At 39.2% G+C, this 18,801-nt stretch overlaps 1 protein-coding gene across 1 annotated transcript in view; it reads right to left on the minus strand.

Moving 5' to 3' along the window:
* ush2a (usherin) overlaps window positions 1-18,801 on the minus strand; it is a 617,513-nt gene that overhangs the window by 308,345 nt on the left and 290,367 nt on the right. The window contains exons 37-38 of the mRNA XM_003216022.4: window positions 9,683-9,834; window positions 2,941-3,103 (exon numbers count right to left, since the gene is read on the minus strand). Of these exons, the coding sequence (XP_003216070.2) occupies window positions 2,941-3,103; window positions 9,683-9,834 (315 nt within the window). The remainder of the gene's footprint in view (window positions 1-2,940; window positions 3,104-9,682; window positions 9,835-18,801) is intronic.

The following is an 18,801-nucleotide window of genomic DNA, read 5'->3' on the forward strand; positions in this document are numbered from 1 at the left end:
AGGGGAAGTGTCGCCACCCAGCTTCCCCCCCCCCCCATTGCTCCAAAGGCAACATAGGCAGCCTTCCGTGTTGCAGCCATGGCAGCATATTCTAATTGCTTTTGCCTTTCACCATGGAGCCCAGTTAGAAGTTGATGTGCATTGTGTAATGGTCTCCATGGCAAAAAGGGAGAGCAAGTGGTGTACAATGGGCAAATTGCCCTGTCTGATGAGATAGACTTGTCTACAAATGCTTATGCTACCGATTTCTTTCTCTCCTTAACAATGACAATGATACGGTTTTATTTCTTGCATGCTTCCCTCTGTTATATATTGAATTTTACCATTAAATAGATCTATACATATATCAATTTAAATCTCATAGTTTAAAAATAACTGGATAGGCCCAAGGTGCAACAAAATCACTTTCCTGAAATCAATGTAATGCTCTATGGACCTCATCAGATGCAGCTAGAGTAGCGTCTTCTCCCTGCTTCTCTCCACTGCTGAAACAGAGTTCCATAGAGACCATTATATAATGGAGAGCTATTTTCAGCGGAATTCTGCTGAGCTTTGTTCTGGACACAGACAGAAGTGCCCCTAGAGGAGTTACGTGTTTATCTGACTCTTCATTGAATAAAGTGAAGCCTAAGTGGAGGAAGACTGGTCTGAAGGGCGAAATGATGTGGGAAGATAGATGATGGACCCCAACAGGAGGGAACAGAGCCCGAAGGTTCCCTCTGCTATCCCTCACTTTACCCTACCCCTGCCCATCGGATAAGGTCCATGTCTATCCTTAGCTTAAACCTGGATTCAACCCAAGTCTTGATGTTATGGAAGGTCAGGAAATGGGAATTAAAATAAGAAACAGCAAATACCTTTTGAGGGTGACTGAGAGATCATGGAACAGATCACGGAACAACAGACTGGTTCAAGATTGGGAAAGGAGTGCGGCAGGGCTGCATACTTTCACCCTACCTATTCAACTTGTATGCAGAACACATCATGCGACATGCGGGGCTTGAGGAATCCAAGGCTGGAGTTAAAATTGCTGGAAGAAACATTAACAACCTTGGGTATGCAGACGATACCACTCTGATGGCCGAAAGCGAGAAGGAGCTGAGGAGTCTTATCACCAAGGTGAAAGAAGAAAGTGCAAAAGCTGGGTTGCAGTTAAACATCAAGAAAACCAAGATCATGGCAACTACACCTATTGATAACTGGCAAATAGAGGGAGAAAACGTGGAGGCAGTGACAGACTTTATATTTCTAGGTGCAAGGATCACTGCAGATGCAGACTGCAGCCAGGAAATCAGAAGATGTTTACTTCTTGGGAGGAGAGCAATGGCCAACCTTGACAAAATAGTGAAAAGCAGAGACATCACACTGGCAATGAAGGTCCGCATAGTCAAAGCAATGATATTCCCCATAGTAACCTATGGATGCGAGAGCTGGACCATAAGGAAGGCTGAGCGAAGGAAGATAGACGCTTTTGAACTCTGGTGCTGGAGGAAAATCCTGAGAGTGCCTTGGACCGCAAGAATATCCAACCAGTCCATCCTCCAGGAAATAATGCCCGGATGCTCACTGGAGGGAAGGATATTAGAGGCAAAGCTGAAGTATTTTGGTCACATCTTGAGGAGACAGGAAAGCTTGGAAAAGATCACGATGCTGGGGAAAATGGAAGGAAAAAGGAAGACAGGCCAACCAAGGGCAAGGTGGATGGATGGTATCCTTGAAGTGACTGGCTTGACCTTGAAGGAACTGGGGGCGGTGACAGCCGACAGGGAGCTCTGGCGTGGACTGGTCCATGCGGTCACAAAGAGTCGGAGACGACTAAATGACTAAACAGCAGCAGAGAGGGTTTCGCTATTTGGTCTGTAATGGTTTGTTATCTAATGGTTCCCCTTAGGGGTACTAATAAAACTCACTTCAATGTTAACTTTGATAAAGAGAGATGGGCCAAAACTAACAAAATGAAGTTCAACAGGGACAAATGCAAGATACTTCACTTCGGCAGAAAAAATGGAAATCAAAGATACAGAATGGGGGACGCCTGGCTTGACAGCAGTGTGTGCGAAAAAGACCTTGGAGTCCTCGTGGACAACAAGTTAAACATGAGCCAACAATGTGATGCGGCTGCTAAAAAAGCCAATGGGATTCTGGCCTGCATCAATAGGGGAATAGCGTCTAGATCCAGGGAAGTTATGCTCCCCCTCTATTCTGCCTTGGTCAGACCACACCTGGAATACTGTGTCCAATTTTGGGCACCACAGTTGAAGGGAGATGTTGATAAGCTGGAAAGCGTCCAGAGGAGGGCGACTAAAATGATCAAGGGTCTGGAGAACAAGCCCTATGAGGAGCGGCTTAAAGAGCTGGGCATGTTTAGCCTGCAGAAGAGAAGGCTGAGAGGAGACATGATAGCCATGTACAAATACGTGAAGGGAAGTCATAGGGAGGAGGGAGGGAGCTTGTTTTCTGCTGCCCTGCAGACTAGGACAAGGAACAATGGCTTCAAACTACAGGAAAGGAGATTCCACCTGAACATCAGGAAGAACTTCCTCACTGTGAGAGCTGTTCGACAGTGGAACTCTCTCCCCGGGGCTGTGGTGGAGGCTCCTTCCTTGGAGGCTTTTAAGCAGAGGCTGGATGGCCATCTGTCGGGGGTGCTTTGAATGCGATTTCCTGCTTCTTAGCAGGGGGTTGGACTAGATGGCCCATGTGGTCTCTTCCAACTCTACTATTCTATGATTCTATGATTCTATGAAAGACCAAACTACATTTTATATCAAAGATCCATGAATCACATTTTATAATTTTATACCTTTACTAAGAAAGCCCTATGAAATGCATGGTGTCATCATAAGTCAAGAGGTGACTTGAAGGCACACACACACACACACACAAGAAGGTATAGCACAATACTAACACAATTCCAATAATGTTCCAAAATGGAAATACCTTTATCTGTGTAAAAGATGCCGGTAAAAAGAACCGCATAAATAATGTCGCCATTTGGTTCACTTGGAGGATGCCATTTCACCCGGACTCCCCTGGAGCCATCATTAATGACAAATACCTCAATGTTTCCTTTAGGAATATCTTCAACTGTACGAGCTTCCACCTGCAAGTTTAATCATACAAGGTGCTTCTCAGTTTATTTGTAACAAAAAGAGGGAGTTGTGAGATAAAACAAGTAATATTTCTTCAATTAGTAATACACGAGAAAGGAAATACAACAACATCCAAAATCCACAAGCAGTGATACCTTTTGTTGGCTAACAAAAAATAAGATATGTTCATGTGACCTTGGTCTCAATGCCAGATTTCAGCACTGAAATATGAGAATGTTTTCTTTTTTAAACAAATAATGTGCAATTCAAACTTTTACAGGGGAAATTTATTGAAAAAGCATTAGTCATTTTAAAATGTCCTTATTTAACGATATCAGCCAATTTGACCATAAGACAATTTTCAACTTCCAATACTTTTATTAAATCAAACATTTTAATAATTGACCCTAAACATTTTAAATGTTTCTGCTATAACCTTTTAAATCTAAAAATAGAATTCTGTAAAAAAAAACCCTTTCAGACTTGTTCCATTGCAGCAGAGAAAGATAAAAATCACAAAGATATCCATTAGAAGATATATTTCCTTAATTATAATTGATTTTATATGCATATCTAAAGGAATTGGAACAGACTACACAGGCCCCAAATTACCAGAATGAACACTGTATACCAACAAGCAAGGGAAGGGGAGGAGCTGTATTCTATCTTTGTTTCTCAGATGCCCCTTTTCTCCCTCTCTTTATTATATGGCTATTATATTTTACCATATCTGGATTGTGTTCTAACATTCTTCCCTCCTTTCCCAGTAACAGAAATCACCTAAACATGAAGATACATTCATCCACATGTGCAAGTTAGATTTCCAACAGCAAATCTCAGGCTTTCATCTCTAATAAACTGGTGAACAAGTGTTGGTTAAACACTTATAAGCTGTTCTGGAGATACACCATTAGTTCATGAGAGACAGAGGAGATCAAGATATGAGCATTGGCTAAGCAACCAATTGGTACTAAACAACTCTTCCCCTTTCAACTTCTAAAAAAATCTTGTGTATATTGCTATATCCACAGACTATGTTCTTCTGTGATTTGTGTTTCTTTCCTACATTTCATTTAATCGCTAAATGACCTATTTGGAAATCAACAACATCTTCACCAGCAACAGTGACTAGGATGCCCCTGCCCCGTCCTCTAAGGGGGTGTCAACCTATTTATTGTAGACTTGCAATAAGCTCCAAGAAAGACAGTTCTGCAAGACATGAATACAGTTTTAAAAATCTCAATCCCATGTGGTTTTGTTAGGTGATAGTCAACTGGGATTTCTCCTCCCTAATAGGATCTGGTTTCAAACTGATCTCTGGCAATGAAAATAGGTGTTGTGATCTTCACCAGCTTACAGGCAGAGATGCTTTGTTTCCTCTGATCTGATGTCCTAGACCCTTGAAAGAGAAGACATCTCAGAGAGTACACATAAGATGGTGCAGTTGTTGAGGCATTTGAGGTAGCCACTTTGGATGGGAAGGAAGGAATTATGAAAAAAAAGATGAAGGTAGTGGAAACTGCTCCAGTTTGTTTATCTAGATGTCTCTGTGTTACTACAAGCTCCCCAGAAAAGCATAGTATGAACATATTAAAATAAAATTCAAATCAGAACACACACTTAAAGATGAGTTATTGTGCTTGCTCCATTGTCACTTCTGAGAGGTGGATTTTCTACTGCCACATCAGTTTTAAACCACTGGCCTCCGAAAGATTGACTGGGATCAGAAATTGCAGTAATATTTTTGCATCACCTTGAAATTCTGTGACCTTTCATTGCTTTGCAGTTCTCTCCCCTAAACGACCTCTTAAACTTAACTGAGTTCTGATCCATTTTCAAAACATACCCGTGTCCTGGCCATGCAGCCACAAATAATACATGTGTCCTAATTGGTCATTTTAATCTTGCTCCCATATACACAAAACCAAAATTCTGGCAAGAAACATTGCTGTTTCTTGTGACTATGATTTCTTCAGTTGTTTGAGCATAACGTTTTCAGAGTATCTTCTGGTTCTATCACCTTAATCTTTCTCAATTTCCATTTTGCTACTATGTATTTTTTATTTATTTACTCTATTTATAATCCACCTTTCTCCCCATGGGGACTTAAGGTGGCTAACAATCCCACACTTTGGTCACAATTTAAAACAAATCAAATATAAAAATTAAAAAATAGTACTATTTGGATTTAGGTTAAAATACAGTTAAAATATAATAAATACATTTAAAACTCATAATCTTCCCGAGAATTACACCACATCCTCTCCAGCAGCTTGATTCTTATATTTCCCCTAATACCTGCTGTTAGTGAAAGGTTTGACCTGCTTGCAGCAGTCAAGCAGGGATGGGACCATCCTGGTCTCTCTTGGGAGAGAGTTCCATAGTCTGGGAACAGCCATCAAAAAGTCTCTCTCCTGTGTTCCCACCAAACACACTTAAGAGGGTGATGAGAAGGCCTTCTCCAGTTGAATGTAGATGTGTACCATTTTCATAGAAAGAGATATGGTCCTTCTGATAACCTGGACTGAAGTTGTATAGGGCTTTGTAGGTTGATCAGCACTTTGAATTGTGCCTGGAAACATGTTGCTAGCCAGTGGAGTCCACGCTGACATTATACGTTCCCCGTAGCCAGCCTCAGCAGTCTGATTGTTGCTCTTTGGACCAAGTGAAGTATTTGAGCACTTTTTAAAGGCAGTTCCACACAGAGAACATTACAGCAGTCGAACTGGGATGTAACTTAGACATGTACCACCATGACTTCTCCAGGAACGGGCACAGTTGGCACACTAGCTTTAAATATGCAACGATACTCTTACCTACTATCCCTAGTTTGTTTTGCTTGTCTTTTAGCCTTGGAAAGATTACTCAGATCACACTCCAGCTCAGCTCTGCCAACCACCTGGTAGAATCTGATTTTCTATAGCTGTGATCCCATTCCTTTTCCTCTTCTAAAAATATATAATAGGTGCTTGATTGTATCCCATCCCTTAAAACAGCATTTGAAAAATATGTCTGTTCCCTGTGGGCAGGGGGTTCTTCAGCTAAATTGCTTGCAGGTTCTCAGCAAGAAACAATCATAGGCAAAATTATTATTATCTTTATTTATACTCTGCTTTTTCTTTTCCCAAGGAGACTCAAAGCAGCTTACATTGAAAACATTTTAATAACCATCATCATCATCATCATCATCATCATCATCATCATCATCATCATCTTTCTTTATACCCCGCAACCATCTCCCCAACAGGGACTCGGGGCGGCTTACATGGGGCCATGCCCAGAACAATACAATATAACAGAATATAAATAGAACAACAAATCATAACACATTGAACAATACAATAAATGATAATATACACTACATACAGTTTTAATACAGTTTAAAATCTACAAAAAAGATGGCTGCATTTTAGTGGATAATCCTGAAGCCAACTATTCTGATAGAACTGAACAAAAGCTCTTATACCAGATGCTTTCACAAGCCCAAACTAAAGAAGACCCACAAAAAGATTCAATGCAATTTTAATACATGGTAATGAATCTACTCTAGTTGAGACTAGCACTTGCATTTAAACCCTGTTGTAAAACAAATTTATCAACTGTTTGAAGATATAGCAAACATATGATGTGAAAGGTGCACAAATTACATCAAACGTAAGACAATGTTCAATAATCTGTCTCCGCAGCAAAGTTTCTTGGAATCTGTGATGTGCAGTCATACGAACCAAACTCAAGTTAACTTAATTCTTTAAATTATGTACCTGTTATGCTTTTGTGTCTCTCAGGGTAAATCTACGCTGTAGAAATAATGCAGTTGAATTGCCATGGCTCAATGGTATGGAATTGTGACAGCTGTAATTTTACAAGGTCTTTAGCCATCTCTGCCAAAGAATGCCGATGCTTCACCAAACTACAATTCCCAGGATACCATAGCACTGAGCCATGGCATAGCACAGTTGATGGTGTCAAACTACATTATTGTGGATGCACCCTTAGAAATAAAAATTCTGAAGAGTTCTCAATTCTCAGTTATTCATGAATGGTTAATATACCATATTTACTATTACGAGATTCAAACTGAATCCCCATGTTAACTAAAATTGCATGCTGTTATTATGTAAGCAAAGCAGTGAGTACAAAAATGACAGAACAATATATTCTGCTGCACTATAATATGCACGAATTTATTTTGCAATATTAATTCAAAGCAGGAAATTATCCTACACTTAACCACAGTACAATCCAAAAATTAAAAGCAGTGAAATTGCCCAAAATGTTTATCTTGAGGTAGATTAATAATATAGACCACAGTTAAAATAAATGGTTTCAAATAGGTATAACAAGTTCAATAATGATAGTAATGATAACAAATTATAAAAATAGGATACTACATATATGATCCCTTTTCTCTCTATCTTCTCAGAGTACAAACTGTTTTAAAATAAATGCCACTTTAGATGTGGTTTATATAATTTCCAAATCAATTAATATTCTCAAAAGCTATTTCTTTCCATAAATAGAACAGTATGATCAGTTTGGATTATAAACAGATACTGTTTTTAACTCCAAAGTAATCTGAATTTTCCAGATGTTTTACTAAATCTGAAATTATATAAAACTTTCCTGGGAAAATGCTTTAACTTGAAGCATTGCACAACTGCCGTTCATAGGTAACTGATTTAAAATATTCACTGCTAACTTAAAACAAAAACACCCTAGAGAAACCTGGTTCCTAAGATGCTTGCATTGCACAGCATCTCTTCAATCGATTAGGGCACATTAAATAAAAGATCAGCAACAAAAATAGCTGGAAGGATAATATCAGTTTACCATTGGGAGATGTCCCTGTTTCTATTTAAAGTCCTCAATGAACTAAAGATTTTTTTTTTAAAGTAAGTGTTGGATATAGATGGTAATTGGGGGAAAAATCTTTCACAAAAATCAAATGAAGAAGTATTACTTCAACTTCCTGGCAGCATTTAGGTGAGTTTCTCCCTAAATAAAGACATTGCATTTCCATTCTTGTGACTAGAGATGGATCACTGGCTCAGGAAAATAGTTTGCATTCTGAGCAGGAGATACAGATAAGTAGTGGGTCAATTTTAAACCCCCTATTTTGAATTGCACTGAAGTCAGGGATGAGTTTCAGCTTTAATGAAGTGCCGTTACTCACTAGTTTCCTCCAGAAGAGAACGGAATATTTTGAAAGCACTGTTATACTTGAGGAATAAATTTATTGTGAGCAACAAATGCATTGCTACTCATGCTTAATAAGGCTATCTGTGAACTGAATGGGGTGGGAAATGATTTCAGCGTTCATACCGTCTTGTTATAGCTGGAATGTCTAAAACAAAACAAAACTGGTTCAGGCACAGTTCAACAAGCAGCGATGTTGCTGCACAACCTTTGTACTCTTGAATAGGGCTTCTGTGGGAGCATCATAGAAGCCCCAGTGAAATGAATGGAGATTGAACAGGAACACCAGCTTATTGTTCCTTACAAGTGGAAAAATTGGCAAAAAGCCATTCATGCTTTTAAGAGTAAATAATATCCATCAACACCATCAAAGCTGTAAAATGCTTAACACCGATAACGCCTACTATCCTGATGGCTGAAACTGCCCACATTGTGGGGGGAATGGTAATATAGTAACAAAAATAAAGTTTACAAAATGTAAAACTTAATACCTTTCTAAAAGTAATCCTCACTCAGTGAAACCATTACGACAAAGAAAGAGAATCCTATGCAAATGATCACCAGCCATATTAGAATTACTTAGCTATATAAAAATAAAGGGGAGAAATTCGTGTTTTTTTTATCCCAGATTTTACTGGGAAGACTTACAATCTGCTATCAGAAGAAAAATATCATAGAATATGGGAGTAGTTTTGTACAAATATGCCATTCATATACAATCCAAATTAATACACTCAATTTTTGTTCTGCTGTTGGAAATGTATTAGAACAATAAAAAGTGGTTTAAGAACCATACTATAGGATAACATATAAATGTCACTGAACATTGTTTCTAATGCTAAAAAGAACACATTTTTAAAAAATTCCAATATACTGCTTATTGTTGCATCACATTGCATCATATTTACCTTTTAACCCTTCATTCATAGCTTTTCAAAACAATTATATTAGTTTAAACAATGGTATTGTCATGGCATGTAGTGTCACATTTGTCTTATACTCATCCATTTTTGGTCAAGCAGAAACTAGAATTTTTTTACTTATTACTGGAAGAAATTCTTCTTTTAATTGTGTCCTTATAAATCAGATTAAACCATGTCTCTGCCTTTTAAACATATTAACTTCCCTTAATTTCAATAATATGCCTTTCACTCTCATATTTTTTCCACTCCCTGTCTTGGTCTTTAGTATATTATCTATCTATATGATATTTTGGAACAGTGCCTAGCAGTGACCTATTCCAATCTTTTGCAGCTTTTAATGGCATTTTTTATAAAATGTCACATTTTGCCAGATGGGTTAGTACTGACCATTGTGAATCATCACCATTTACTCTGATATTCAGTGCCATCTGACATTTATTACAGTCTCAGAATGTAAATTGAGGTACTCACCAGTGGGCCTAAAGCACAGCCTTTTGCAGTACATGCTTGCACTCTGAAGGAATGCAGACTCCAAGGAGAAAGTCCAGATCTATAATAGGTCATTTGGGAGGAGTTCTGAACCAATATGCCATTCATATACAATCCATAACTAGTGATAAATCCTATTTTAAAAAGAAAAAAGAAAGCATCCAAAGACAAAGAAATTAGCAGACAACACACAAACTACCCAGAGCACAGAAGATATGGGTCTTGAGAGTGGAGCAATTGCAGTCTATAAAAACCCAAGGCAGTAATTTTAGCAACATCATCATCCAAAGCACCTTAAAAAAATTACATAGTTTACAAAACAGAAGGAGCATTATCTATACAACAAATATCTTCATAATTTTCCTGATAAATGCTGGACCTGCTAAATGCAGAACTCATCTTGTTAAAATTGTCCCACTCTGAAGCAAACAGATTTTAACATACAATGTATGACAAAACAATCTCTTGATCTAGGAGATCTGAGATAATTGTATTTCACAGCCCCATTCATAATGTATTTATTTATTTATTTATTTACCATATTTATATCCTGCCCTTCTCACCCTACAGGAGACTCAGAGCAATCTTATAAAAAGGCAACAATTTGATGCCACATAACATACATACAATAAAATAAATATATAGATTAAAAACAAACAAGTTAAAATATTAAATATTAATTTAATATCAATATTATATCAATATTAAAACCAAAAACCAATTAATTAAAATAACATAATGCAATACATGTGTAGATTAAAACAAAGGCATAGAAGATATATAGGAACTATTTCAAATCCTAACACACTGGCATAGAAAAGTTCATACTTAAACCCAATGGAAAACACAGATATGGTCCCCCAACTGTATCATGCTGACTTTGGCACCCACTACAATGATTGTTGTAGCTACTGCTATCATTATTATTATTAAAATTATCAATAAATAGTAGTCAACAACATTATTTCAGAATTGCCAAAAAGGATTCTATGGGTTTAACTCTTTCCATCAAGGCATCCCCATAACTAAAAGGTGACCATTAAGACTTAACTGGAAGACTTCTCATAGAAGGAAATCTCTGAATTCCTTAGGAATGTCTCTTTTGTATAGTTAACCTGTACTACACTTGGTGTGTTTTACTGGTTCTAATGCAGCATATCAATGAATGAAATGTCTGGATTCTATTTGTGTGTTTAGCAAGGTATCTTTTGTCCCTGCTTTGCATGCCGTAGCTCCTTAAAATGAGGTGTGTCTATTCCTTTGAAAGAAATACTCCAAATGTGGCTGAATACCACACAATTACAGTAAAATAGTTTAGACCTAGTTGTACCTTAATTAGCCACAGGATCACAACATAAATCTAAGAACCCTCTTTTTGGGAGAGTGTTCATATGAGGAAATCTATCATCTTCTCTGGCATTAGAAACATGGCATTTCAGGAGGTGGCTGCTACTCCTCCTCCTCCTCTTGCTTCTTGTTTTTGCAGGCTCTGCATTCTCTTGCTTTCCTCCCCAGTGTGCAGTTTTTTTTAAATCCACACAAATCACACAAGCATCCTTTTGGCAAAGCCATTCCCCTTGTATCAGGCGTAACCCTTATCCACTAAATCTGGGATATTTATTGCTAAGGTTCAAATTAAAAACTCACTGAGCCAAGCACGATGATTGTCCTTATCCTACCTTTTCATACAGCTTTCTGAATTTTCTCCTCCTCTGGTATTTTTAGCATTAAATTTTATAAGTACCCTTTCTAAAGCAATCTTTACTACATCATTCATATCTGTGCTGCCAAAAACCTTGAGGGTATTTGGCAATTGACACAAAGATCTCCTGCTTTGTAGGCACAAATAAACAACATCTAAAGAAATACATTGTTTCAGCTTCTGGTGGCTGATATATTATAGAAGACATACTTTACAAAAAGACTGTTGGCATAATAAAATCAACAGAATTTCTTTACCACTGTTATCCAAAGCTAGACACATCACATTTGATCAAGTTCAATTTAACAATTTAATTCTTCTGAAGTTTGTGTTTGACTACTTTGAGTATCAAAATTTTATATGTTAAGAATATAAGTAAGTAAGCTACTAAGTGCCGCTTTCCAAAGCCCCTGAACATCTGAAAAGTACCACAAATAAGCTAATTTCCTATTGAATAAATGTGGATGTCTTTCCTATGTTATGTACAGAGGAATACAACACTAAAATTTGGAACTTTTCAGCTTTAGTTCTATATAGTTCCAGGATAACAAGCCAGTAGCAGCAGCAGCATAAATTTCCCTAATTTCATTTTTGTGGATAAGAAGAAAACATTAAGTGAGATGAAAATATTTGCATATGTGCATATGTGTATTTGCATATGTGTATTATTTCCCTTTTTCCTTCATCATTTGGGTACTTTTTAGGAGACATTTTCATTTCATAAAAAGATAGATTGCAACCCTAGCATCAAGGTCCACTATGAATTGGGGAAGTCAAGACACAAACAGAATCCTATTACATGTTATACTTTATTTATAACAGCTATATATATTATTGTTCTGTCAGTAGACCTGGGTTCCATCAACATTGACCATTTAATTCAGTTCAATGCTAGCTTCAAACTAAAGCAGCTAGAAAATGAACTCCCATAAAAGTATGCAAAAGAAAGCTCTTTAGTACTCTGTGGCTTGTGTAATCACCATCTCAAACTAATTTCAGGATTTCCAATGTAATCAATGCAGAGGGAAACCACTTTCTTAAATATCAGATTAAAACTGACTGAAATGGTCAGGGCAGATGTGCCCCTGGTTCAATGAATAGATATCCAAATTATTATTAGAAGACTTCATTGACCCAACTGCTGGAGGAAAAATCTGGACTGAGTCATGGAATCCATCTGGGTACCCCCTACCGTACTGCCATTTTCCAAATGATGTCTCAGGTAAAAATGAATTAATTTGGGAAAAAGCCGTAAAACCCGGCTTTGTCCTAAAGTAATTTGACACCTGAAAAGACCTGGGTCTTTCCAGCTGTGGGCTTTGTGTGGATTGGGCCAGGAGATCACATTGTGTGACTTCCGGTCCCAACCCACACAGCTGCCTCAGGATTTTTGGGCTCCTGGAGCCCCAAAAACCCAATGCAGACCCACATCCTCCCAAAATCCCTTTTAAAAGCCTTTAAAAAAGAAAATAACTTACCTGGCTGGCACTTCCCTGCTGCGAGCCCTCTTCTGGCATGTAGCAAAATCACTCTGCCCGCCCCCCCCTTCTCCTAGCATGTCATTTTTACATGCCAAGGGAGGGCCTGCCAGGTAATTTAATTTCTCTTTTTAAGGCATTTCTGGAGGGTTTTCTTTTGTGTCTGGGTGCCCTGCCAGAAGGTCTGGCAGGGCATCTGGACACCACTCCCCAGCAAAGCACAATCGGGTTTTTTAAACTTGATTGGATGCACATTAAAATCCTGTCTGGATCTGCCCCGAGACACACAAAAAATTGAGCCTGGGGGGAACAAAGGAAAGGACAGAATGCCAGAAGAACAGTGAGGAGCAGCTTTTCTCCTCTTTGAGTGATGCCTATAACATCACTGCCACAAAGCATACAGGCTTCTTGAAATAAGATAAGAGAGATGCTACATCACCTTCCAAGCTTCTTGGGATCTAGTAGGGCAACTTTCTCCTCTAATTATAGTACCTTTCTCTACTTACCACTAGGACTACAAAACAGCAAAACAGCATTACACCAGCATAATTGACTATTATGCTAGCATAAACACCATGAAAAGACTCCAGCCTCCAATCACAGCAGTGTCATTTCAACCCCACCAAAAAAGGAACTCAACACAAATTCATCTTCAGTAACCCCACTACCACTTTCAGCAATGACAGCTTTGTGTGAATTAAATATGGTGCACTGTCTTCTTCTTTTTTTAAAGTAATATTACAGCGATTTGAAGGGTATGAGAGTCAGGCAAAGTGTGGTTGCAAGTGCTCCCTTAGTGCCCTCCATGTGTACCTTTTGCTTGACTTAAATAGATTCTAGAAGGGGCCAGGGAGTAGTTTTGTCACATTTCCTTATCCCCAAGATAGTTTAGGACACAGAGAGGTCTTTTTTCAAGAGCAGAATGATATCTCATAAATTTAGTTCCTTTTTCAGTGAGCTTTTGGATGCTAGCATAAGAAGTGGAGTATGAAACCAAGAGTTTAATCCAATTGCATTTCCAAATACTGCTTGGTCCACAAAGATGCAAAAGTAGAAAATTGTTCCTTATCTGCACTGGGATCATATTCCTCAAATGGCAGTTTTAAAATAGAAGTGAAAACTATTCATGAAATTTCTATTTTCTTAATTATATTTAGATATTCTGAAGCTGTATGTTAACCTTTTTCAAAATAAAAATAAAACAAAATCCCAAGAATAAAAGGTCTACTTCATGGTTAATGCTAGAAAGTAAATCTATACCTTGCTGTTCACACAGAAATTACATGGTAGTTAACAAATAATTGATCTCCTGACCCCCTAAAGCCACCATTGCTTTAGCCTGACATCTAAAGTAACCCATGTTCTGCACATCCAAGGAGAACGCAATTCCTGTTGTGTGGTAGTTGTAAAATGCACAGAGGACTTTCTATAATGGACTATAATTAATGGGCTATAGAACTTGTCATAGGTTTTGTTTGCTTGAACCTGGAAATAAACTGCCTTTTACAGATTTATTTACATTTAAATTTCAGCTCTGAGCTTCTTTTCACCTTTTCAGATGAAGAGATTTTTCCCTATACAAATTTTCTGCCTCTTCTGTGGTATTCCCTTACTGTGGAGGCAATATGTTTTCACCTGCAAATCCCCACAAACAATGGATTCTATTGTTTGAAACAATTGGGACTTAGCAAATGCTCATCTTGGTAAGCTGTTTAGCATTTTGTGAAAGCCAGCTGCTCAGCACAAGAATCACTGGAGGAAATGTTCCCTCAGAAATGTTGGATAACATCCCTGCTCCTCCAAGACATCTACACACCATGAAATGTACAGACTATTTGCTCATTGGTATCTAGAAACACAAAAACATCTTTCCATGAGCTGCCATTGCCACCATTCATATGAGCAGCCTTGTACCTTTGCACTTGACATGGCAGTCAACCCATTCAATGTGGGAAACAAATATGCACCAGACTGAGGAGGAAAATCTGATACTGTTTTCTTCAAACATAGTCATCACTACTGATGCAAGTTGCAAACCGCCTTCTCCCTGTCTCAGAAGACACCCTCCCAGAATCCCAGAATGGCTTCCGCCCCTCCAGAGGAACAGTGGACATGATCTTCACTGCACGACAGCTCCAAGAAAAATGCAGGGAACAAAACCAACCTCTGTACATGGCATTCATTGACACTGCAAAGGCATTCGACACAGTGAATCGCAGCGCTCTCTGGACCATCCTCCAAAAAATCGGGTGCCCTGACAAATTTGTGAACATCCTGCGGCTCCTCCATGATGACATGATGGCAACAGTCTTGGACAGCAACGGCTCCCAAAGTGACCCATTTAAGGTGGAATCAGGTGTCAAGCAGGGATGTGTTATTACCCCTACCTTATTTTCCATCTTCATCGCTATGATACTTCACCTTGTTGATAGGAAGCTTCCCACCGGAGTGGAAATCATCTATCGGACAGATGGCAAGCTATTTAACCTTAGCAGACTGAGAGCCAAAACCAAGGTCACCACAACATCTGTTATAGAACTCCAATATGCTGATGACGTAGTCTGTGCGCATTCAGAAGAAGACCTACAAGCCACTCTAAACACCTTCGCAGAAGCATACGAGAAGCTCGGCCTCTCACTGAACATCGAGAAAACCAAAGTGCTCTTCCAACAGGCACCAGCTAATCCCTCTGCAAAGCCAGGAATACAGCTTAACGGTGTAACATTAGAAAATGTTGACCATTTCCGCTACCTTGGCAGCCACCTCTCCACAAAAGTCAACATCAACATTGAAATACAACACCGCCTGAGCTCTACGAGTGCAGCATTTTTCCGTATGAAGCAGAGAGTGTTTGATGACCGGGACATCCGTAGAGAGACCAAGGTGCTTGTTTATAAAGCCATTGTCCTCCCAACCCTGCTCTACGCCTGCGAAACGTGGACTGTCTACAGACATCACACCAAACTCCTGGAGCATTTCCATCAGCGTTGCCTCAGGAAAATCCTGCAAATCTCTTGGGAAGACAGGCGGACAAATGTCAGCGTGCTTGAGGAAGCAAAGACCACCAGCATTGAAGCGATGCTCCTACGCCATCAACTCCGCTGGACTGGCCACATTGTCCGAATGCCCAATCACCGTCTCCCAAAGCAGCTCCTCTACTCCGAACTCAAGAATAGGAAACGGAATGTTGGTGGGCAGGAAAAGAGATTTAAAGATGGTCTCAAAGCCAACCTTAAAAACTGTGGCATAGACACTGAGAACTGGGAAGCCCTGGCCCTTGAGCACTCCAATTGGAGGTCAGCTGTGACCAGCAGTGCTGCGGAGTTCGAAGAGGCACGAATGGAGGGCTTAAGGGAGAAACATGCCAAGAGGAAGGAGCATCAAGCTAACCCCGACCGGGACCGCCTTCCACCTGGAAACCGATGTCCTCACTGCGGGAGAATATGCGGGTCAAGAATAGGTCTCTTCAGCCACCTAAGAACCCACCCCCAAGATACCAAGGAAGGAAGACTATCGTCCTCGAACTACGAGGGATCGCCTAAGTAAGTGTGACTTGAAGGTCGGGCTGCTGATCTGCAAGCTGCCAGGTTCGAATCCCACCCCGGGAGAGCGCGGATGAGCTCCCTCTATCAGCTCCAGCTCCATGCAGGGACATGAGAGAAGCCTTCCACAAGGATGGTAAAAGCATCAAAACATCCGGGCATCCCCTGGGCAACGTCCTTGCAGAAGGCCAATTCTCTCACTCCAGAAGCGACTTGCAGTTTCTCAAGTCGCTCCTGACACAAAAAAAAACAAACTACTGATGCATCTAACAATAAGTGATTATTCAGTTTCAGAATTACTGCGAGAACCTGAAAAATCAGCCTTGATAAAAGTGTTTCAAAGCAGCACATGAAGACAGGCTTCAGCCATAATAGAAGATAGCTGTCATACCATATCAAGAACTACTTGAGACTGCACTCTGATTTTTAGAAATAAAGAGTGGTGTGGTAGGGATTTGGAACTATGCCCACCAAATATACATTTATACCTATATACAATGACATAATCCACTAGCTAGAGCGGGGAAAAAACCCGATAAAGGCATATCTTTGAGGGATCCTATGTTTAACTTACATAATATTGCTATGTGAGAACTTAAGTTTCAGCTAGAACTGTGCTAGTGCTGTGCTAGGGGCTGGGCTTAGCAGAGTGGGCTAAACCGCTGTGCTGCAGAAAAATCCTGCCGATTGAAAGGTCAGCAGTTTGAGTCCAGGTCAGCCCCAGAGTCGAGCACAACCTCCATGATGCTGGAAATAAGATGGGAAAACTGTCTTTATCTCTGCTTGTGTTGTCTGTCCTGTTAATTGGATAATCAGCATTGGATATTTGCCATATGTGTATTCTGTAAGCTGCCATGAGTCCCCTTTGGAGTGAGAAGGGCAGAGTATAAATACTGTAAATAAATAAATAAACTGGAGAAGGAGGAGAAAGTTATCCTCAGTGATTGATTTTTACATTAATTTGAAATTTTGGAAGAGTGAAACTTAACTTCAATTGAGTTTTTTGAAAAAACAAAACCAAAATGCACCTTGTGCTTGAGTTTTTTTCTCCTATGCTTACACTGTGAATGTAAAACCCACATTTGCTAAAGTTCTCCTTCACGTCTTTTACTATACTGCAATAAAAATGACATATTTCAGTTTTAAAAGAATTCCTATTATTTCACACCAAACATAACGCTAACTTAGTTGATGGCTTGTAGGGCAGGAAGTGAAGTGGTATAATAATGTGCGATTGATCAAAAAAAGTTTCACTACTCATTTCAAAATTTGGGGGCATCGGCATGTTATTTATAAAGTATTCTAAAAATTTGTAGGGTCCATTTCATTATATAATGAGAGTAACAATTTTTGTTAGTATTTCATTAAGTAATTGTGCAAGGGGGGCTGTCTCAAACAACTTGTGTGAGTTGTGACAACCAATGCACACAAAATAGGCTGTCAGTCCCTAAAAATACCCTCAAAGTGCAGCAATAAAAGATGGGAGGAAAAAGGCGTGCACCCACCCCCAAAAAGAAGCAAGCAGTAAAGCCTCATCTTCAGCTATCATCAACTCCTCTCTCTCTCTGGCGCTAGTATCCTAGTGCCTGCCTGCAAAGCTAACTAACTGAACTCAGTGCAGAAGTGTTTTAACTTTCCCTACCCAATCGTAAATGGAGGCTGTAGCATGGTGCTCAGGGATTTTAAGATCAATGGTTATGACTCCGCCTCCTCTTCCCCCCTCCTTCAGCTCCGATTGGCTGAGAGGCATAGCCTCCGGTAGTGCTTGGTTGCTCTGTGAATTAAAATTGCATCACAGAAAGTTACGATGTTTACGTAGCTTACGAAAAAGTACCAGGTAAAAGTTTTGATTCTTACATTTTGTTTGCGTGGGCAATGCCCACACGTCGGATATTGCATTGTATGCACAGATCTAATGAATTAGATCCAACTTACAATGGAGAATCAAAATTTTGCACAGCACTAATAAGAAGTCAATCATTTCCAAAATAGTGCTGGCTGATGTCATCAAGAGGCATACATTTGTGTAGGAGGTCTAATTTCACTTTTTTTTTCTTTTGGCAGGTTTTTAAATTTTATTTTGGAAAAATCTTCCTTATTCCTTTGACAGAAATTGGTAATTCAGTATGCTATTACATGTGTGTATGTGTGTGTGTATATACATACATACATACATATATAGTATGCTATTGCTATATGGGTTTGCATTTCTAAAGGCATTTAATGTTTGTTCTTCGCAGGAATACAAAGAACCTAATGTTTCTGTGAGCCAGTGATGGGTTGCCCTATTTCAGGTAACCCCACTAGTAGAGATAGCATCACTCATAAATCTAGGTTCACAGGTATCCATTTTGTTTCTGGATGTATCCCCAATAACAG

The sequence above is a fragment of the Anolis carolinensis genome, chromosome 1 (genome assembly GCF_035594765.1).
Source record: "Anolis carolinensis isolate JA03-04 chromosome 1, rAnoCar3.1.pri, whole genome shotgun sequence".
In the NCBI taxonomy this organism is placed as follows: Eukaryota; Metazoa; Chordata; class Lepidosauria; order Squamata; family Dactyloidae; genus Anolis; species Anolis carolinensis.